The sequence below is a fragment of the Syngnathus scovelli genome, chromosome 2, assembly GCF_024217435.2.
Source record: "Syngnathus scovelli strain Florida chromosome 2, RoL_Ssco_1.2, whole genome shotgun sequence".
In the NCBI taxonomy this organism is placed as follows: Eukaryota; Metazoa; Chordata; class Actinopteri; order Syngnathiformes; family Syngnathidae; genus Syngnathus; species Syngnathus scovelli.
In genome coordinates this window covers 10509338-10531423 of record NC_090848.1, presented here as the reverse complement: position 1 = coordinate 10531423, position 22086 = coordinate 10509338, and the positions used below count along the sequence as shown (strand labels likewise).

The 22086-nt window shown below is 41.3% G+C and overlaps 1 protein-coding gene and 1 long non-coding RNA gene across 3 annotated transcripts; one reads left to right on the top strand and one right to left on the bottom strand.

Annotated features, from left to right (window-relative positions):
• Window positions 1-287: 287 nt before the first annotated feature.
• hpxb (hemopexin b) lies at window positions 288-4967 on the bottom strand. Of its 2 annotated transcripts, none has more exons than XM_049754413.1 (11): window positions 4862-4967; window positions 3336-3449; window positions 2878-2903; window positions 2137-2226; window positions 1883-2040; window positions 1651-1804; window positions 1366-1578; window positions 1190-1282; window positions 979-1109; window positions 659-806; window positions 288-592 (listed from the first exon to the last, which is right to left on the bottom strand). In XM_049754413.1, exons 2-11 carry the CDS (start codon window positions 3389-3391, stop codon window positions 366-368), a joined length of 1296 nt encoding a protein of 431 aa, XP_049610370.1. In that variant the 5' UTR covers window positions 3392-3449; window positions 4862-4967; the 3' UTR covers window positions 288-365. The 2 variants fall into 2 exon arrangements, with proteins under 2 accessions (XP_049610370.1, XP_049610371.1); XM_049754414.2 differs by having other exon boundaries at window positions 3336-3401; window positions 4862-4916.
• A 13443-nt stretch (window positions 4968-18410) lies between these two features.
• LOC125988368 (uncharacterized) lies at window positions 18411-19140 on the top strand. Its single transcript, XR_007488299.1, has 2 exons — window positions 18411-18593; window positions 18697-19140. It is a non-coding gene; the product is annotated as an uncharacterized lncRNA (long non-coding RNA).
• Window positions 19141-22086: the final 2946 nt, after the last annotated feature.

Sequence of the window (22086 nt, the reverse complement as noted above, 5' to 3'; positions counted from 1 at the left end):
TGAAAGGGCCTTGAATGCTTGCTAACGCCAGCATGACCTCTGGACTCTTGTAGGCTGCAGTTATACTGAGTGTTACGCTCATTCTTTAACTTTTACTAATGTGGAATTGGGAAAGCAAATTTCTGTGATATTTAAACCAAAGTTACATTTCTCAATGTCTTCAAACAAAATTTCTCACCACATCTGAAAGACAGTATATTTTGCAATGTCGAGATTACTTTAGAAATTTTAGCCGACTTTAATTTTCAATCACTGGCGATAACACAAACATGATCAAAAAAATCATGGAACCTTTTATCAATGTTTATTCACCAAAATTGAATTATTCACATGACCTGGTTTTGATGGGGAGCTAAAGTTTGTGTCTACTCAAGGCATCCCATCATATCGGGGGTTATACTTTTAGCCACAGGGGCTATTCTAGCCATACCCAAGGTGAAGGCAGTCTCATAATTGTAATAAGATGATCCTTTGAACACATAAACTCCCTCTGAACCGCATAATGCAGCGTCAATGTCAAAAATGGGCAGGAGGTAGTCTTTGGTCACCTTTCTTGGCGTGACCGACAAATCAATGTCGTAAAGCTTCTTTCCTGAAAACAGTGAAGTGAACTGTTAACACTCTGTTTGATAAATGTGTCAAATCCAAAACGTTTTACCTTGGATTATGGAAACGGTATTTTCTTCGCCGCACAGAAAAGCAGCATCGACATGGCCCTCGATGCCCAACTCTTCCTTAAGGGATTTAGGGTAACCTTCGATGAGGGTCTTGTGCGGGTCCATTTTATAGATGTACACTTGATCGTCCTACAGGTGAAGAATTGCACCTCTGTCAGTGTGTAAAACTATCAAATAAAAGCAGGATTTTTTTCTTCTCTTTGCATTGTTGAACAGAATCACTTTAAGAAGGGTTAAGGTTATATTGTGTCATTGGATCACGGTTTTCAGCGGCCGCAAGTGCCGTTTTGATGAGGCCTACCTTAATCATGTAGTGTTTATCTTCGTGCGAGAAGACAGCATCCACACCATTGGCCAATTCCTTCCACGTCCTCGCTATGGGGAATGCGTGAAGACCATCACGCTGACTGTCCAGACGCATGTAGATGGGTCCTTGGAAGTAGATCAAATTCAAGCACCGTCTGTCTGCCCTTGAGGTTTCAGAGAATATTTATCGGTATAAGCGAACTTACCTGCGAAAAAATATTTTTTGCCTTGGTTGTCCGAGGTGATGGCGTCTATTTTGACTTCGCTGCATTTAGGGATTTTATAATTTCCTCCGTGGCCTGTAAACCCACACATGGAATAATAATCATAACAATAATAACAAAGCTAAAAAGACATTTGCGGGAACGTTTGATGAGCTCACCAAAGCCGGGGCAGTCCGTGAAGTAATTGCGGACATCCTTTGGGTAGGTGCCGTTCACCTCACCTGAGACCGGGTGGAATCTAGTGAAGTTGTGACCGTGGAAGCAGTAGTAGTGCTCCAGCCAGCGCAAAGCAGATGTGCACACGGGCAAGTTTGACCACGTCTTTGTTTTAATAGCTTTGGTGGCGATGTCATAAACATGCACGTCGTGACCTGTGAGGGCATCATGAGCCATTTACACTTTTTGGAAAAACACAATGATCACAGGTTGCCATAACAACATACCCTTGAAGAAGAGAACCGAGTCGGTCACACACTCTCCTTTTGGACACTCCACAGCTGCATCCAGGTGAGAGGGGACTCCGGGGAAGTCGTCCTGTATTGACTTCGGATAGCCACTCTCCAGAGTTTGATTATAGTAGCTAAACACCTTGTCATCCTTGGAAGAAAAATCAGACACATTTGTCACACCTCAGCTCAAGCAGCTCACGTCACCAATCAAAGCGTCAACTCTTACCAGGAAGAAATAGATGTGATCGTGGTCATCGTGGTTCTCCGGATCGTGCATGCGAAAGGCGGCGTCAACGTGGCCAATGTTATGATCATCATCAAGTTCCTTGAAGAACTCATTGGAGAGCTGAGCTGGGCCGTGGAAGCCTTTCCACAAGTGGGCGCCTACAGGAAATGAATCTCAAGTGTCATCACATGACAATGCGCCCATGAATGCACAATGTAAATGATGTATGTAATGTTATATAAAATTTAGTACACCTTTGAAGAAGATTGTGTTTCCTTTCTCATCTGGAGTGATCGCATCAAATTCTATCCCATCACATCTGTTCGGCAGTTGGACAGCTCCATCTTTATTATGACATGGAAAATACAGAGGCACACCAAATGACACCAAGTTGGGGGTCAGGCTACACCTTAATCCTCCAAGTAGAGAATGTCTAAACAATTTTTTTTTTTTTGCTGAAATGTGAGGAGAATGTGATGCTGGAATAATTTCAATTGGTTGAGTAATGTGCAGGGAAGAGATAAATGGGTCAAATTTTATGACGGGAATTTGATAAATACATTTCTGAGATGAATGTTTTTAAATTTGCTTTGAATCTGTAAAAAATGAAAAGAGGAATATATACATATGTACTATGTATTGAATTTGATCATTTATTGCACGGTGGACTGTCTCATGTCGTTAATTGCACAAACAAGAAAATCAAATGAAGGTAATGTTGGCAAAAGAAAATGCACGTGTCATCAGTTAGATTATACTGTCCAACAGCGTGTATTTATTTTAATTATGAAAACCTGATGTGCTCAAGGGAAGAAAAAAAGAGGGCAAATTTAATAATCGGCGCAAATCATCCATAAAATGTATTTGCTTTTCTGATTTGCAAAGTTGTAAAACTTTGTTAACCAGTATCATTATTTGCATTTGAATATTGGAATCTTATTTAATATTCTGCAGGCTTACAAATAAATAAATAAAACAAATAAAACTCTGCCCACCTTCTTTGGTTACATCTGCAACTGGCCTGTCAGGGATGAAAAACAAAACAAAACAGAAGATTTAAAGTTTCACATTAATGTTCGTAAAGTTTCTAATTAAACTTATAACATGATGGGTCAGCACCTTGCACAAGTCAACGGTCAACACACCGATATTTGTTCAATTGAACCGCTTTGCAAACAAAGTTTTGAAATCAGTGCAGGGTCAGTGACCGACCAATCGATCTGTACTGTACCAATTTAGGAAAAACAAAGTCCAAATAATGCGATTCATTTTAAAATAGATCTTTTTTTACAGAATGTTTATACTGCGTTGCATTATACGTACACACTACTAAAAAGAACTAAATAAGAATGAATAATAAAAGTATCACTAAAATCAAGTTGTAAATTATAAGGACATTGCAAATTGAGACATAGTGTTGCATTTCAATGAATTAAACAAAAAAATGACTTACAGTGATGCACCGAGGCGGAGTACGAGGCCCAAGCAGAGAGTTGCGAACAGCTTCATGGTGAGCGATCTAGATCAGATGGCCACCAGTTGGGCTTTTATACTTGGAACTGTGTGTCTTTGAATGTTTACAAATGGGAGTCATTAGCATGTCAGCGGTTGCGCCATGCAGTGCCGGTCAGGGGCGGTCGGTTATTCACACTGAATGTCTCGTGGTGGTTTCGCCCACATTTTAATAATTAGAGCAACTCGTGTAAATGTGGTCAAAGTTTGACTTTCTGTGGGTGTGCAAGTGATTAATAGTTTGCACTGGGTTACCTGATAAGATTAGAAGGATAGGGGGAAAAACAACTAATGTATGCCAAGGCTATTCGAAATTGAAAGCATTAGAATTATTACTCACATTTTAAATGACCAACTCAACCTGTCTTTCTAGAAACGTTCTATTTTTTATTTTTAAAATTCTCTTCAGGATATTTCTTTATATATAGTATATGAAACTTGTCTATTACAATAAAGTCATTCATGATGCAGGTAAAATGTTTCTTTTAATACTTATGTTAACAAAAGAAAATCCCAACTTCAGTATCTCGAAAAAAATTTGATTAGACCAATTACATTTTTTTAATGTTGGCCAATTGAAAAGTACGAACATCAAAAATATGAGCATGTACTTAGTTGGAGCTCGTTTTGCCTGAATTACCACAGCAACGCAGTGTGACAATGCGCACTGCTCAAACGTGCAAGGAGGAGCTATCCGTGTCAGGCGAGATGCAGAGCTCTGTGAAAAGCCAGCCTCTTGACCTGTTGTCACTTGCCCTTCTCGGTCAAGGGGTCAATGGTTGTGTATCTTTTGGAAAATTGGCACATCAGCAGTCTGTCCCACGATTGCGCAGCCGACTGTACTAGCCATTGCAGGTATTTCGAAAAAACATTGCTGATTAGAGTGTGGCACCAGGTTTCTTTAATGTCGAACCTTTCCACAATACTAAAATCTTCTGAATTGGTGAATGAGATTTTCATTAGTTGTCAATTATAATCATCAAACTAAAAAGAAAAACATTTGAAAAATATGGGGTTTTGTGTCATGAAAGAATATAATTATAGCTGCACAATAGCAAAACATCTCATTATTACGATTACAATATGACTATCAGGAAAACCAATAATAGGTTTTATATTGAATTATATAGGAGAATTACTTACACTAAACTTCATTGACCCATTAAAAAAAACTGAATGGAATGGAATTACTGAAATGAGTAAACTTTTTCATGATATTCAAATATACAAGTAGCATGAGTATATGCTCTGCAAACCGATTGGCGACCAGGTCATGAGTTGTCCTCTCTGCAGACGAGGTTCATTGGGGTCAAAAGAGTTTTTGACAATCAACTCAATGACTGAAGTGTTAAAATCTTTACATTGCGCTGGCCACACCAACAATGCACAAGCACATTTTAGATTTGTTGTTAGTGCCACTGACCATGGCATAAAAACAAGTGGTAAAATTTAATGACTCTGACTCACCTTATAGTGACAATTCAACGTGACTTCCTGGTCGTAAGACGCGGATTTCAAGTGAAGCATGCAGTAAAGCGTCTTGCTATTGGTGGCGTTGCCCTAAAATAGTGGGGTGACGAGTACCCCTAGGGGTACGTGAAAGCACTTCAGGGTCTACTTGCAATCTTAAATAATGAAGTATATGTATGTAGCAGCATTGATGTAAATAAATAAATAAATGAATAAATGAATAAATGAATAAACGAATAAATAAATAAATAAATAAATAAATAAATGACGTAAGTAAGTAAATAAATGACGCTCAGTGAGTAAGAAGCCCACCTAAAATGTTTCACTAAATGCAGGATTATCTGTAGGTATCGTCTTCTTTTTTTAATTATTAAATAGATATATTTTTGCACTGGTTACAAAAAAAACCAACATAAATAAACATGCCCTCCAGCTTCATTTGCAAAATAGTGTTATTATGGAATCTTGCACTCTGAATATTGTAGTCGATGAAAATTTAATCAGAATATAATAATACGTGTATATAATGCAAATTCAATTTAATTTATTGTGCTGCTCCCGCTGGTGTGTGCGCCTTTGCCACACGGGGGCAGTATAATAAAGCAGTTCACTATCTGTCAAACTGCTGTCATGGATTGCGTTGACTGCCGCCATTCAGTATTTATAATTCAAAATTGCGCTCGCAAGTCAAAGCATAAAAAATCAGCCGAATGATAGTCGTATAATTATCTTGAAAAACCTGTAAATTGGATCACACTTATCTCAATAACAATTGAGGGATTGTACTACTATCAAATTAACAAAAAATAAATAAATAAATCAGAAACGCTCTAAAGTTTATTGCTATTTAAGTGTCTCACTTTTGACAAGATACAACAATCAGATTTGATAATATATATATATACATTTATCTATCAGGAATAAATCACATTTGTTCACTCATTTTGTGAAAAGAGGTGAGTAACAAGTAAGCAGTGCAAGATAATTATACTGGAATTTGCATACTGTGCTACTTCAAATGTAATCCTCAGATTAAGCAAAAGGTTCTCTCCAAAACTTTTGGAGTCATCATAATCAGCCGCATGTCATTTGTAGCGATAGATCTTGACGGAATGATTCATGCTGTCCGACACCGCCATGTGGCCATCAGGGAGCAGCGCGAGACCTCTTGGGCTGTTCAAATGATCTGTCACTAGCGGCCAGCCGACACCCTGGGACGGGTAGAGAAGAACCCGGTGGTGCTGCTTGCCCCAGTCTGCCACCAGCACATCTCCATTGCTGTCAATACAAAGGCCCCAAGGGCAGGATAGGACAGGCCCAAGGCCGCAGCAGACCCCCAAGACTCGTATTGTATTCCACCCGGGCTCCAGAACACGTATACATGGCACACGGCCAGTCTCATTGCCTCTTTCTGAGAGCGCCATGAGGCCGGTTGTGAGACAAGCTGCCACCAGGTATGGCCTGTGGTAACCAGTGACAACTGTACGTTCGAGCCTGGCCCCGGTTTTGGGGTCCAGTTTCAGGACGGTCAGGGTGCCCCGCTTGATGTCAGCAACCAAGAAATCATCTTGACAGTTTACAGTAACTCCCCGGGGAGCGTCCAGTTCTTGGTTTGCGGAACCACTCGTCACGCCTCCAAACGTCCGCAGGAGACGTCCGTGACGGTTGAAGACCAACACGGCCCGTTCGGCAGCGCAGGTCAGAGCGATGAGTCCTTTTGAGTTGACAGCCACGTCAAAGTAATTGCAGATACGGGAAGATCTCTCTGATCCGGAAGTGGACACTTGCTGCACAATGTTCTTTTTGGGGTCGGTCACCTGAATGCGGGCATTTCCACAATCCACCACAAAGAGTTGGCCTTTAACAGTTGCATGCATCCCGCTTGGCAGGTTGAAATCTGTGCGGCCTGATCCTTGTCTGCCAAACTGTTTGACCAGATAAGCTGACTCAAGCGCGGGCGAACCGCCGCCCTCTTCCCCCAGCTCCCTTAAATCTGCCACGTCGTTGTCTTTGTTTTTGTATTTCTGCGATCCCTCCCGTTCCATGTCTGGCACGGATGGATTCACAGAATGTAAACCACACACCTTTCTAACGCAAGTCTGGCTACTGAAATGTGGTTCCCCGGCATTTAAAGTATTGCTGTCTGGTTGGGACTCTGGGTCATGTCCCTGGTTTTGTTTGAGAGTTGGCTCTGCTGCCAGACGTATTCGATTGACCTTCCTGATAGCTCTACACTCGCCTTTGTCACCATGACTGACGGGGCTTAGTTTACCAGAGAACTTGTCAGAAGAAAGTGAAAGACGGTGCTCTTGCCTGAAGGATCTGTTGAGCGATATATTCTCAGGGCACATGTAACACGAATCCTCTGGTGAAGGAGAGCCTCCACTGTCCTTCGATGATTCATCTGACCCGGATAGGGCTTTTTGAGAAAACGAATTAGCTCTTGTGGGAAAGTATCCAAGAGTGTGCCTGGAAAGGGATTCACTTTCTTGAGGGGAGGAAGTTTCTTCACGCGAGACAAGGACGCTGGAGGCCTTATCGATTGGTTGGTATTTGCCATCCGATTCATCGCTTTCAGATTCTCCTTGATGAGAGAGTACTGGAAAAGCAGTTACGATGTCTCTCCCATGTATGTCTGAACAGTTATTTTCGTCCTCTTGGGAGGACTCTGATACACCACGATTTCTTGGTATGGGAGACATTGGCGATCTAAACTCTTCATTCGCAGAAGAACTTAATGGATTTTGTTTTGGTCCAATGTGCAGATTCCCACTCTTTGTTTTTGTGTTCTCCTCTGAACTTTGTCTTTGCCCCGCTTTGACTGTTGACGGTTCTTTACGGATCTCAAGAGGGGCGGTGTTTGAAAATGTTGAATCCCCTGAGTGCAATGCACACTTCTGTCCTTGGATGCCGCAGACACCAATGGGATAGGTTATACCTTGCTCATAGATACTGACCTCCCCCAAGCATACATTCTTGGACTTGGTTGGTAGGAAGCTGATCCTTTTAATTGTAAGTGAGATTTCCCATGGCTGGGTGACTTCAGCCACCCCTCTCTGCAGCTGATTTTTGTTAGCGCCCCCGGCTATACCGCCCCATCTTAGGATCTGCTCCTTCAGCTGGTAAATCTTTCGAAGTTGCTGATCGATGAGTGTTTGCACAACTCTCATTGCCGCTGAATTTTCCTTCTTCACCTGACTCAGGAGACGCTGGGCTTCTCTGTGATGCCGCTCAACCTTCTCAAGAAGACAACGCTCTTCCCTCTGTGCGTCAATCGCTGCATTGTCCAACTCTCGGTTCAATTCATCCATCTCATCTTGCTGGCGCTCCCTGAGGCTTTGCAGTTCTTTCTCCCCTTGCTCCAAGTTGGAGAGTGCTTGCGTAGCCCAGGGAAGTGGTGAGGTGAGAGAACGCAATGTAAAGATGGACTCTTTTGGGCTCCTTGGAGATGCAAGGTGTCTTTGTCGGGGAATGCTTTGCGTTAATAGTGCTGAAAACCCGAGGAGAGGTCTTCTATCTTGAGAGTGCAGTAACATTGTGGCTGGCAGTAAAAAAAAAAAACACATCAGTTCGTGTTTTCTGCCTATAAAGACACAAAGAGAAAATATTGCTTGAAAATGCCAAATTAGAAGGTCAGTCTAGAAAAAGTTTTGTCAAAGGGTGTCACAGTGTGGTTTCTAATATGAACTAGCTCTTCTAAGGTTTCTCTTTGACCTACCCGCATACTCAGTTGTGACAAATAAACTTATGAGGGCTCATGTTACTTCAATTTTTTTCCCCTCCTAAAACTGGGGCACGGCATTGGCGGCGTGCAACCGTATCCATCATCATCAACTACACCTCTGGAAACTATAAATTGTTCTCATGTAACCATTGTTCTCATTCCCTGAGGATGTAATTTTATATATTACTAGACCTCAATGTTTGGAGTCATTGGTCACTTAAATGTCCCAAATTGATCCATCATAAAAAAAAAAAAAATTATAATGTGTATATATATATTGACTTTGCTTCCTAGAGCAGGTCATGTTCTGCTTTTATTTGACTTTAGCCTGATACAATGTCCACTTGTGGTTTGAAAGTCCAACCCCTCATGAATCTTCAAAACACTTCAACTGTGCCAAATAATTTCATCCTGGAGTCACAGAGACTCTCATTGTTCCGCTCAAGGCATTGAAAGTGAGCTGTGTCTTTCCGAGAAACGAGAGGTGCCACTAGCGAGGGGGTCACGACGGTCCCCTTGAGAATGAATTTTTTATTACAGCTAGCGTACGTGTTAAATGGATGGCAGAATGACGTGACAAAACAATTCTTGGCAGCACTGTGTTCACATTAGCAATTTCACAGCCCTGCCACCCACATGGAGGAAAAAAAAAAAAAAGGCTTTTGCAAAGGATGAATGGCTGAGGTGTCAAATTGCTTCTGGAAACATGTGAGCGTCAAAATCTTACTCACAAGATGGAAAGTAGAAAAAAGTCCGAGGTTGGAATATTTGTTTTTGGAGGGGAGAAATAGGAGAGGAAAATATCACGGATCATTGAGAGGGAATGGGGAGGATGCATATCAGCGCCAACCTCGTGACCTGCATGAGACGACGCTCACATTACACAGCATTAAAGTTAAATTAACTGTGCAGGTGACCAAGTTATTCAGAGGCCTTTTTCTGAGGCCTTGGAAAAAAGTAGAGTAATCAGTTTAAATAAAAACATTTTTATTCCATTGTTTGAATTTCTAATGAATTGTTTAGCTAGTTATCAAACAAAATATATCCTAATATATTCCATTTATTTTACTTGTGTTTTTTTTACTCTTTACATCAAACTCAGGTACCAATTGCTTGATGACATAAATAAATGTTTTTTCTCTTTTTTTTTTTTAAATAGAAAACCACTAACAAATCATAATGACCAATTTTTTTGGGACAAGCTAATTAATTAGTGCAGCAGATATTACAGAAGCATATTGGAGATTTGCCCAACCCTTAATCTTTAAAGATCCACAATGTTTCAAACTAAACATCTTTGCAGCTCGTCATGGAGACAAAAGTTTACAAACAGCACAGTATAGAGTTCAGAATGGATCAATAATGGATCAAATAGACGATGCATTTAGAAAGAGAACCTACCTGCGCGCAAGGAGTTCTCCACTTTGCTCTCCAACCTGCACTTCTTCCTCACACCAGCCTCGCACACTCCCTCCCAACGCGCATGCGCGCGCACGCTCGCACACACAATTACCACAATTAGTATACAATAACATCACATTTTAGTCTAAATAAAATGAAAATAAAAGGAAATGCTCTTACAAATTAAACACCTGAACAACATACTATTGGTGAATAAATTATTTACAATCAAATACAGTTTCATTTGATCTGAATACCGATTTAACGATATAATTTCTCTAATTGCAGTAGAAGTGTTGCATATCAATGCTAATGCCAGTTTTTCTGCTCAAGCGCACACTTTTCTTTTCTAATCAGTCTATAATTAAAGAACTACTTATAAGAAGTACTTATAAAATGAGTAACATGGTTGTCTTTGTTCGAGTAGAATTAAGCTGAAATTATTGACAATTTAAAAAAATAATTAATTAAAAAACGCGCTTTATTGTCAGCGCAATTGTCATGGGGGCGTTAAACCACTGCTGCAGATACTCCAGTTTACCACTAGATGTCAGCAAACACACAATATTAAAGAGCCTAAACACAGTAGACGTGCGTGTAAGCGCTTAATTGGCAGTACTATATTGATTTGAACTGAAATATTGTATAATGAAGCAACAAGCCCTTCTCACAGCTGGGATTTGTCAAGCAGAAAGATGCAGAAAGATCAACAGTACATCCATTTTATATTCCTGGCCAAGAAAGACCATACCACTTTGTTGAATTTTATTAAAACATTTTTAAGAAATTGTGCAGATGGCTGACTTTTTCTGAAGCGTCAGCAATGTATCACAAATCCGTACAGGACAGCCACTGTCGACTAAACAGCCAATTAGGCGCTCACGCATGCTTTCTTTAGCAGTAGAGCGCGTGGACGTCGTGTTAGTGCAATTTTCCCTCCCGTTTTCAGCCAATATTTCTCTCTTATTGGTGGACGCAAGCTGCGTGTTCCCAGCTGCCGTCAACAAATAGACCCAGAAATGCATCTATCTGCACTCCAGTGGACGTCATTTGCTCTTTCATTTGTCATGTGTTAAAGTGAGCCCAAGAAGTCCCTCTGTAGCTTAGGGTTGATGGAGAAGCTTAACACTTCTGTTCTGTTTCGGTCAAATTAGACCAGGTTGGGCATTTGACAGCATCTTGCACCATTCACCTAAAAAAAAAATAAAGAAAAAAAAATGTGCCACTCAATCACAAGCATGTATGCTATAAAACAATAACTTATAATATTAGACAACATCATATAGTTATTTCTTAGGCCATGCTGATTCACAGCAAAATAAAATAAAATGTTAATTTCACATTTAAAAAGATTAGTTATCTTTCCATTGCAACCCATGTATTCCTTGGTTGTTACTGTATTGTTTCATGGTTTGTTAATTGTGATAAACTACAGATACTGTATGTGCAGCCTCAGAAGCAATTCTTATTTAGATCAGGGAAATCCATCTGCTCAAAAAGTTTGCTTCAACATAATGAAATCCTATGAAATCCTTTTGAAAGTCAAACAGAGCTAGTTAGCACGTGGCGCTCACATAGAAGCCAAAAGCCATCCGCCTGCCCACCCCCACCACCCAGACGCCCACCACCACTACCACACAGGGGTCCTACAGGCAGTCCGGCTGCCTCTGTGACTGATTGTTTCTATCTCCGGCCCTGTCAGCAGAGATGGAGAATTATCTCTGCCTAAGGTGACGCCCGGCACACCCGTTATTATTTTTATTATTGACATAAGTGATAAACCTTTGATGCTCGCTTCACGTCCAACATCGATGCAATTAAATCAGCGCCGCATCAGGGCTGGCGCGTGGCAGAGTAATGGGTCCAATAGCTGCTTCAACAAAATAATAATGTGATTCCGCGAGGGAGAATTACAGCCTCCTACTGTATACGTGCTTCCATATAGATCAGTTTGATACATGACAGGAAGGCTAATGCGTTATTATTACCATGCGGCAAGCGGGTAGACCTGTTGCTAACAAACAATTAAAAAAAAGACATCACAGATGGCATTAAAAAGGTGGTCAAGAAAGTCTGGCCTACTTTACATAAAGAAGGTAATATGAGGTGATGAATATGCTAATGGTGCTCATTCTAGGGGGACTGTCTCTTTTCAGAGGGGAAGATCTGCTTCTGCTATAGATTCGATTAATTCCTCTTCATGCCACTCCTCATTTTGGTGTCCTACTGCCACCTCGCCCCCCGCTTCCCCGCTCATGCTGTCGGGCCGATGATATTAGACGAACAATCGCAGAAACAAAATGAGCTGGAACAACCAAGATGGGAACAGATGGCACGTAATTGCCTGGCGGAGGAAGCCAGGGAGTCAATTTTTACCCGTCCCAGAGGAGTTGCACTTGTGGTGGGGAAGGGGGGGAGGGATGGAGGGGGTTAGTGCAGGTGCATTTGTTTTGATCAGATATGGCCTGGAGGAAGCATGTGAGAAAGATTCATCACAGGCACATTAAGCTGAGAGATTTAACAAGGCGACTGGCTGAGACTTCAATCAGAAGTTTTGACCGGGCCAAGGCATTAATATCACACTCAAGTGTTGCACAAACTGTCAGATGGTCCCGAGGATCACTCGACTCAATTTCACACTCATTCGACAAAGTAACGCAATAGAAAAGATGTGACAACTTTGCATCAAGAGCAAAACTATAACGAGGATAGAAAATGCAAAAAAAGATTTCATAGATACCAAGCCAGGATGTGTTATCACCATTTTAGCGTCACAATCTAAAGTTGCTGCAAAGCGGAAATAAATGACTTCTAAATTTGCATCACTAAGAAGTGTTGTTCACACCTACCTTGTGTAAAAACTTTCTTATGTTGATGCATCACTACATGTTTAAGGCGGGAAAATATAGCTGCTGATTCACTGATGTGAATGAAAGCACTCAAGTTACATATTGAGCTCCGAGCAATCAATGTGACTTAATTGTCTTTCCTTTTGAAAGGTTAAGAGTGGGGGTGAATTTAAATGTCAAGATCTGTGTGACTTTATGTTGATTGGATTATGTTTCGTTTCATATTCTGTCATGTTTTCCTGTTTCTTCTTTCATGCGTACTTGTTAGTTTTTTTTTTTTCAGCCCCGTGCTTTGTGTCTATCGATCAGCTAGTTACCTGCTGCCGCTCGTGTCTTGTCCAAGTGTGCCTTGTTGTCTTGTCACTTTGTTTGTATCTAGATCCCTGCTTTATTTTTGTCGTAGTTTGTCATGTTGAGATTTTTCTAGTTTTGAATCCATCCCTGAAGCTTTTTAGTTACTTTGCTGTTTGTTAATTTAGTGTGTTTTGTGAATTGCATTACAAAAATTTGGACATTAAGTTTAAGGGTTAGGTCACAAGACTTCTGTTTTTGTACACTCATCTGTGAATCATTTTTCTCATTGTCACAGCATATTTTTACAATTTTGGAGTCATTTTATGTGAACATTTTTCAAATTGGATGTTTTGGACACAGAGTCATCTTTTAAAAATAAAAGGACATCAAAGACCTCATTAAAAAGAACTTTTCAATATTTTTTTCTGCCTATCTCATAGTCATTTAATTTACATTAATTTACAATGCCATGATTGAAAATTGCCAGATGTAACCTGGAAAAGGCCAGAGATAAAAAAAAATAAAAAAATTAAAAATTACATATTATAATGTAAATGTCAGATTTTGCTTTTGAAGTCTTCGATTCTCCTGAATTGTTTTGAAAAGGAGTGTGCATGCATCAGCACTGGTCATGTTGTTCATGACCGGCTTTGGATGGCCGAAGTAAACTGGAGGCAGCCACTCCATTCTAGGACATGAATCAGTCACACACTGTTCGAGGAAATATTTTTTTTCTGGGCACTTCAAACCTTCAGACCACATCTGTTCAATTACCAGCATGGAAAGTGCATTACCATTGGCTTTGTTGTGGGAGATGCTCGATTTTCATGTGTTTTTTTTTTTTCTTAAAGAAAAAAGTGGATGAATTTGTAATGCGGTGATCCCCGTCACTTCTTTTTACAATCTCAAACTTGCGCCGGCCGCCCAATATCAAACTAATAAATTACAGCCCCCATCTCCCGCATAACTGGCTGATAAATAAAAAAAAAAGGATTTGTCGTAGTCGGCAGCTGTGACCCAGGGTTACCTAGCAACAGGTCATGCCCAGACACGATGCACAAGGTGGAGATACACCTCTCTAAGGAGTGAGAGCAAGAGGAGGAGGGAATCTGGGAGGGTGACAACGGGTCTCATTTTTGCTCTCTATGACCCTTGGCAGATAGAAAACGCACTCAGAGGAAACGGCGTTTGATTGACAGCCATAGTTAGGGAACCTGTGATTCCTTGCTTGAAGGAGACACGATAAGCTTTCCATTGCACACATAAAGCTGATGCTAAAAGGGTTTCAGCGTTTATTTGGGTCTTTTACCTCAGTACATTTATCTACATGCGATGATGATGTCATATAATGTCAAGGCGAAAAATCGTATACATTTATTCCCGACAGTTTGTTTGTTTTCTCGTACATGTGGAGTTTATGATCCAATCAGATTTCAGTTTCTGCGTGTTGCTATGTCATTCTAATCTGGCCGAGGCCTTCAGAATCAATAGAGTAAGCTGAACTATAATTGCAACGGGACTGTTGTGATGTGAAATGCGTCCTTCCGGCGCACCAAGGCTGACCCTCGATGATGTCAGCATTTCCACATCCTCTGATTGGTTGGTGAGGGCAAAAAATGTCACAGCCAACTTGTGTTGTATTTTTTAAAATGTTTTATGCACTGTAATGTAAAAATAAAGACAACCAAGAGTATCGCTTCAACTGTACTTGTTACCAATTATTAGTTTCCCACTAGCCAGCGCTATAGCACCCTCTTGTGGCGTTACAAAAATAGAATATACACAAGGATAGATTCCACTAGGGGAAAGGAGTGAAATTTGTGAAATGCAAACAGGTAGAGGTTCACTGTACATTTGATGGCCCACTCTGAGGCGCGTGTGTGTATATTGCCACTTTCAACATGCGTGCACATTTGCCACAGTGACCAATCAGTTTTGAGAGCAATAAATGATGTAAAGCATAAGTGACAAGCCGAAAAAGATTGCACAACCACAGCGGTGTGCAAAATTTTGCCAAAACGGCACCGCATGAAAATGAGAGATGCTGCTTTTGGCTGCATCCTCCCCCTTGCAACCTCCTCTTCTTCTTTCTCCTCCTCTGTTGCCCATGTGATAAACCCTCAAGGGGACTCTGCAGCTGTGTGGGGTTAGCACATGGTCGAATGAGGGGACACACACACACACACACACACACACGCACGGACTGACAGATTAGAATACATTCTGCTTTAATGACAATATTTTACTGGGTTGATTTCAGGCATCACCCATGTCATTGTTAAACTATAAACAGACGTCTACTTTCATCAACTCTAGACTATGTGATGGCCAGTTCAAGTGGGGAGGTGGCATTTTTCCTCTTTACGCACTATAGATAGACGGACAGACAGATGGATTGATGATCGATGGATCGATGGATCGATCAATAGCTAGTCGAAGATTAAAAGGTCTGAAATGGCAAATTGTTACTCTGAAAATCGTTCTATCCTACTCATAAACTTATGCCATGTTCAAGAAAAGTTTGTGTATTGCTTTTAAATACTATTTGATTGAAATAAAATACATTTTCAATACAGTTGTCGATATCACTGAGTTCCCTCTCCCCAGCCACTTTGTCCAGCTCATCCGGAGGATCTCATTTATTGTACTTTATAAAAACATACTGCAAATATTTTATTTCTTTAGCGTGCTGGTTGTCTTTATTAAAACATTAAGAAAGTTTTGCCATGGGTCACATGTGACGTGACTGGACACGAATCTAATTGCAGAGCACGCACCATCGGAGGCGGGTGAGAGTAAAAACGGCATCCATGACAGATGCTAACAGCTTTGATTAAAAAGACATAGTGTGCAAGCTGCCCCCACATCCCGGGATCTAATTGCAATTGGTCTCCGATATGATCACACCTGCTCACATTTAGCCGTCGTTTCGCCGATTTTGCTTTCGAAGTTGATTTTGATCCTTCCGTTCTGCCGGGCCTTCACCACAGATAACGTCAAGTGAGAAAAAGCACGCGACGTGAAGCCATGAAGGCCGATTCACATATCACCTATGAGGAAGACCAATTTACACCTTTTTCATTTCTGCAAAGCCCATCCAACTTCGTGCCGTGCTGCCAACCTCCTGGTTGCTATGATAAGTATGTGTGAGTGTGTCTGTGCCACAGAGTGGGAGGCTGATGGTAAGCTCTTTTGTCCGAATAATTAATTATTGGAACAGGTCATTTTATTCGCTTGAACTTAAAAGAAAAAAATAACTGCTCCCACAATATTTACAAAGAGTAATAAAATAGCGTATTGTGTTTACAGTGTGCAGTACAGCTAGCTGAGGCGCCAACTTGATGAACAGGCGAAACATTTTCAGATGGATACTTCACATTATTTGCAGATTGATAGCCTCAAACACTGTGCGCACTCATCAAACTCTGTGGAAGTGAAGTGCAAATAAACACAAGATCGGGATAAAAAGTCAGTGAAGCAGCCAAAACAACAAAATTGCTTTATGCTTGCCAAGGAAGATTCAAAACTTGAGCTCTCTCTCTTCTTTGTTTTGGGTTTGATTTGCCTTGAGATTCAGGACTTATGTGTGGCTGTTGAGTTTATGTATTCAGTGTGTTCTCAAATTTGTCTTTGCCAAAGAACTTTCGTACTTAGACAAAACTGTGACAAAAATGATTCTATTTTAATGTCATGATTGTTTTATATTGTGCAATATTATGGCGTTCCATGAAAATGCACAATACGAATTTGATATTTGACATTTCCATGTTGATCACATAGAGGTCGCATTGCAAAGAAATCGGAGATGTATCTGATCTATGACCACATGAATATGGCCTAGGTTGGACTTGTAAAAATTGGCATAGAGCCATTCAGCCATTAAAATATCAGATATGGGTCGCATATGAGCAAAATCTGAATTGATCTGAATTAAGCTCAAGCTTACTTTTGAGTTCTTCATTCTGATCATTCATAACAGTGACTATTTTGAGTGCCCAGCGTAGTCATGGAGCAAATTAAAGTTGTATTTTGAGGCTCGGCTGTATTTTAGAGTCAGGAAAACTTTTGCCATTATGTCATTGGTCATACTTGTGCATAAATCCAAATTTTCCCTTTTTAAGCCCCCCAAAAAATAGCACTCCCCTCTGAGCGGGACTGAATTAGTAAATGCCGATAAATGTGGCTTAAAGAACCGTAAAATGTGACTGGCAGGCTTTGAAATGATACACTTAGTGTACATGAGTCTCGTTTAAACATCTTGACAGGATTAGAGCCGAGTTAAACTGCTTTGCGGGCGCAGTTAATTGAAGCGGATGAGCTTTTTAATAAAACGTGCGGCGTTAGCAGCTGACAAATGGCTTGCCTGACTCACGGGGGAAATTGCATTTAATGGCATCAGGTATGCGCTTTGCTAGCGCTTATCACATTACACTGCCGGCTGCACATACACACATGCACGTGTGCACGCATAACTTGCTTTTATTTGGGCGTGGGCACGTGGGCGTGTTGGCCCACTTAGCGCACACACACAGAGTTGCACTCATCTTAACAACTCAGGTGTGTTCCCTCATGCTCACTGTTTGGGAGAATGCCGTGTGAAGAATTCAAGGCCTAATTTTCTCGCCCCAAAAGGAAGCCGCTCTTCCATTAGCAGCCCCAAACAGCACGCCGGCACTCAACTTGGCGTTTGTTGTGTTTCAATTACAACAGGTGTGCTATGGGTTGGAGGCGGGATCAAGTACTCACACTTGCTGCTTGTCATATTTAACCCATGAAATTCACATGCTTTCACATATGAACAGAAAAGAAAATCAATTTCTGAGTACAAAAGAGGTCTTTTGAGTAGACGTGACACCATTAAATCCAAGGTCTGTTAAATTGGGCACCACTGTATTTATTTTTCTCAGCTTCTGAGAATACTTAAGAGACGTCATTCTGTTATTCCTTTATTTTCTAAAAGGTCAGTATCTTGAAAACAACACTGTGTCTTGGTGCCACAAAGGCAAGAAACTGTCACAAAGGAGCATGTGAATTATTTGAAGTGATATGTCGGGAGTCTACAGCCTTAGGAGTTGTCACTTTGATATCTCACCAAGTGCACATGCATCCACAACACACACACAGGCGCACAGGCACACGCCGGCTTTAGGATGAGCCTCTAAGTTATTCCTCAGTTAAGGGGAGCAATCAGAGTCTTTCATTTTGCTCCCAATATCAATCACTGGCTTCATGAATAAAGAAAATTAGACCCTGGTGATTCCATACGAGCTGCATCTGCCCTTTGAGCTCTTGCGCAATGCCTCATGGGTATGCGGCGTGCTCATCACCTCCACTCAGCATGAGCCAGCTCAGTCAATAACAAAACAGAGGAGGCACAGGCCCCGTTTTCAGACCCCATCAGATTCTGTGGATGCGTGTCACTCTTCATTAGAGAGGCGGGGTAGCAGGGGACGCCCTAAAGGTGAGGATGGCCACCGAGGGGGAGCGAGCAAGGGGGAGGGTGGTGTGGCGTGGCGTGGCAGCTGTGGAACAATGACAGAATGCGTGTCCGTGTCCCCCCTCAGGCAAAACACCAGCTACCCTCCACCCAGCACTGATCTCTCGCCTCTAGAGCCAATGACGGAGAGAAGCAGAAATAGACCAGCGGTCCAAGTCAGTGGACTTCCTGTCTTGGCCCGGCGCTGATGTAACATCACATCAGTCTCATGTCATATTCATAGAACCGCGATTGGTTTAGCTCAGGCGTGCAGGGCGTCTCCCTCACAGCACAGCAGCTTTGATAATGTCACATATGAATCTTTCATCGCTTCCATTAAATGAAGCGCTTTGATTCGCTTATTATTAATTTAAAGAAATGGCAGCAATGTTGCTGTACATATGAGCCAAGGACACGCTATTAAAGATAATTCTTCGCTCGGGCGGACATTGGGATGAGGCTCTCATGAGTTTGAATAATATTTGATTTTGTGATTATCAGTAAACTGTTCTCAAGATGGCTTATTGGAAAATTGTTGTTTGCATTTATTGTAGTTTAAAGCATCACTTTGGAAAGTGCACAACTACTGTGCATTAGATGTTTGAAGATAATTGCTGAACACTACATGGTGCTAAAGTTTCATTCGATCTATAAATCCAATCTTTTTATTTCGTGATTCACAATTTGGTGACTTCTAACATGAACAGAATGTGTCCGTGATTTTTTTGTGCTCCCTTATCCACAATAGCTTTTTGGGTCTGTCTCTTTTGTCGACATGACAAAATAGGAATTGACCTGAACATTTTGCCCCTTTGTGTAAAAGTGCAAAAAAAAAAAAAAAAGGGGTACAGCCCACCAAGAATGTGAGAGAGGGAAAAGTCTGTTTGTTTTCTCCTGCAACCCGGACAAATTGAATAGAGAGTAAAATGCGGAGGTTACAAAAATGGTAGAGAGAAGGGCTGAATAGATGAAAGGAGTGAGGAAGAAAGAAAAATCTTGAATGATGAGAATGAAAATTTGAAAGATGATAGGAGGGGAAAAAGGGAGCTGGCTCAACTTACCCCTTGTGTGGGTTGTGCCACAAGACAACTTTTTTTGCATCACCAAAACTGCTATGTTCACATCAAATCTGCTTATTTGTGGTGAGGCGTAACATCCTGGAATATAGAGTACATTTATATATCATTTTGCCCCAAAACTACTTTCCTGTGGTGATCATTTAAAAAGAGTGGCTCACCTTTTCCCCATATTTGATTGATAATTGACAGTTGGACTGGGCAGCAAATTCAGCAGACACGCCCATAGCATTTAAGGGGAGAGAGACTGGCTGGATCCATGAAACTAGTTCCACAGTGGACATCTTTCATTTTTAAGCTCACAGAAAATCTATTAATTCTACTGATTTGGGCAAGTTTACGTTGATTACTATTTGCATGAAGACAGCCGGGGTTATTTGGAAGTGGCCTTATTAGACAGGTCAAACATCATCAGTGATAGGCACAGTGGGGCGGCTTGATTATGGCTGGCAGCTGGCAGTGGGGGCCCTTCCTTCAGGGGACCAGGTTATGCCCATGCATGAACCAGACCAACCCTCCTCCACCCACCCACCCAAATGGACCCAAATGAGGAATAAATCTAACCTCCCTTTTGTCCGGAGGGGAGCGCATTAAAAGAGAATGTGAATAGAATTTGGGATTAATAGACGGGAATGAGGCATTAAATCAATGTAATTGTGAGAAACAGGCGTGGACATGTACAGTAGTGTGTGTGTGTGCATGTGTGTGTGTGCTTTGTTAGTTATTGAGAGAATAAAAAGCTTCCGACCCATTGATAAAACAAAAAAGTCTGCCTTTCTCATATTGTTTTACAATCGTGTATGTTGCTATCATGTGTCAAGTGACCCTAGTCATGTTGCCTTTTGTTGTAAATTTAGTTTAATCTCAGATTTTATTTGATTTTAGTTTAATTTTAATACTTTACTATGTTAATTTAATATTGTGTTAGTTTACTCGCTAGTTGCTGCTCTGGAAGTGTCCCAAAAATACTATTTATGTAGAAATAACCCAGCCAGAAATAGTGTTGCCCAACTTATCACAATGGCCTTGAAAATGAGTTTTCAATTTTTATCCACCTTAGACACCTTAGAATCTCAACAGTGGTGAGCTGACACCTGATTGGTTAAAAAATGCCATCGTTTGTAGTGCTTATTTGTCATAAACCAGCATTTGGGATTTTGAAGGCCCAAGGCAGATTTCCAATGACAATGGCAACACACAAAATCTGATTGGACTAACTAACTAACTAACTAACTAACTAACTAACTAACTAACTAACTAACTAACTAACTAACTAACTAACTAACTAACTAAATAAATAAATAAATAAATAAATAAATAAATAAATAAATAAATAAATAAATAAATAAATAAATAATCTAACATATACAGACTGGAAGCTGGCCAGCTCAGACAGGCTGCTATTTTGCAAGGCTCCATTTGCACACATGCCACCCCCCCTCTGTATATTGATCCCCTCGATTGTGCCTGAATGAGATGCAAACAGGATAGGCACATAATGGTGAAATAGCACTCGTCTGTATTGAGGTGCGCCACAAGAAGGAATAAATCAGATAATGTAACAGCCCCAGATAATGAACAATATCAGAAGATACATGGGTGTTGTCATGCACGGCGGTAATGTCGCATGCGTGTGTGGCCTCCTCTCACATTTGAGGTGTGCGCGAGCAAGCAAACATCTTTGTACTCAACACCTCCGCGCTGTGTGAGCAGGACAGCTCAAGGCCGGTGTGTGAGTGCGTGTGCGCACATGTCAACCCAAAACCACCTTCCCCTGCTCGGTTTGCCTTCAGTCTCTCCATGTCACATTATTGTGTAGTCATGGCAACTATTCTGATCGATCCAGGACCATCTGAGACAGATGTTACTCCAAAGCAGACAAACTGTCCCATAATAATAGCTCTGACCATCATAATAATTATTTTTTTAGATAAAAGGTGGTGCAGCACAGTAGACCACCTCACAGTTCGGAGGTTGCGGGTATGATCCAGGCTCCAGCCTTCCTGTGTGACGTGAGCATGTTCTCCCCTGTGCCTATGTGGGTTTCCTCTGGGTGCTCCTCCCCAAAACATGCATGGTAGGCTAGTTGGGACAGGCTCCAGCATGCCCGTGACCCTCGTGAGAAAATAGATGGATGGATTCATGAGGTGACCACTCATTGAGTGAACTCCTACTCTCAAAGCAAATGATGAAACAGTCACAGCCATAAAATGCTGAAACATTTTATCATCAAAGAACTCTTTTAAAATTGTATTTAGATAGTTACACTTGAGGGCGGCTCGGTGGTGCACTGGGTAGCACGTCCGCCTCACAGTTAGGAGGGTGTGGGTTCGATTCCACCTCCGGCCCTCCCTGTGTGGAGTTTGCATGTTCTCCCCGGGCCCGCGTGGGTTTTCTCCGGG

Bases quoted from the DNA above. Each gene is read 5' to 3' on its own strand.
- hpxb (XM_049754413.1), bottom strand. From the start codon at position 3,391: ATGAAGCTGTTCGCAACTCTCTGCTTGGGCCTCGTACTCCGCCTCGGT. The intron at 2,227-2,877 runs GTGGGCAGAGTT...GTCATAATAAAG, and splicing joins TGCAGATGTAACCAAAGAAG to ATGGAGCTGTCCAACTGCCG. The intron at 1,110-1,189 runs GTAAGTTCGCTT...TCTACTTCCAAG, and splicing joins CAAAAAATATTTTTTCGCAG to GACCCATCTACATGCGTCTG.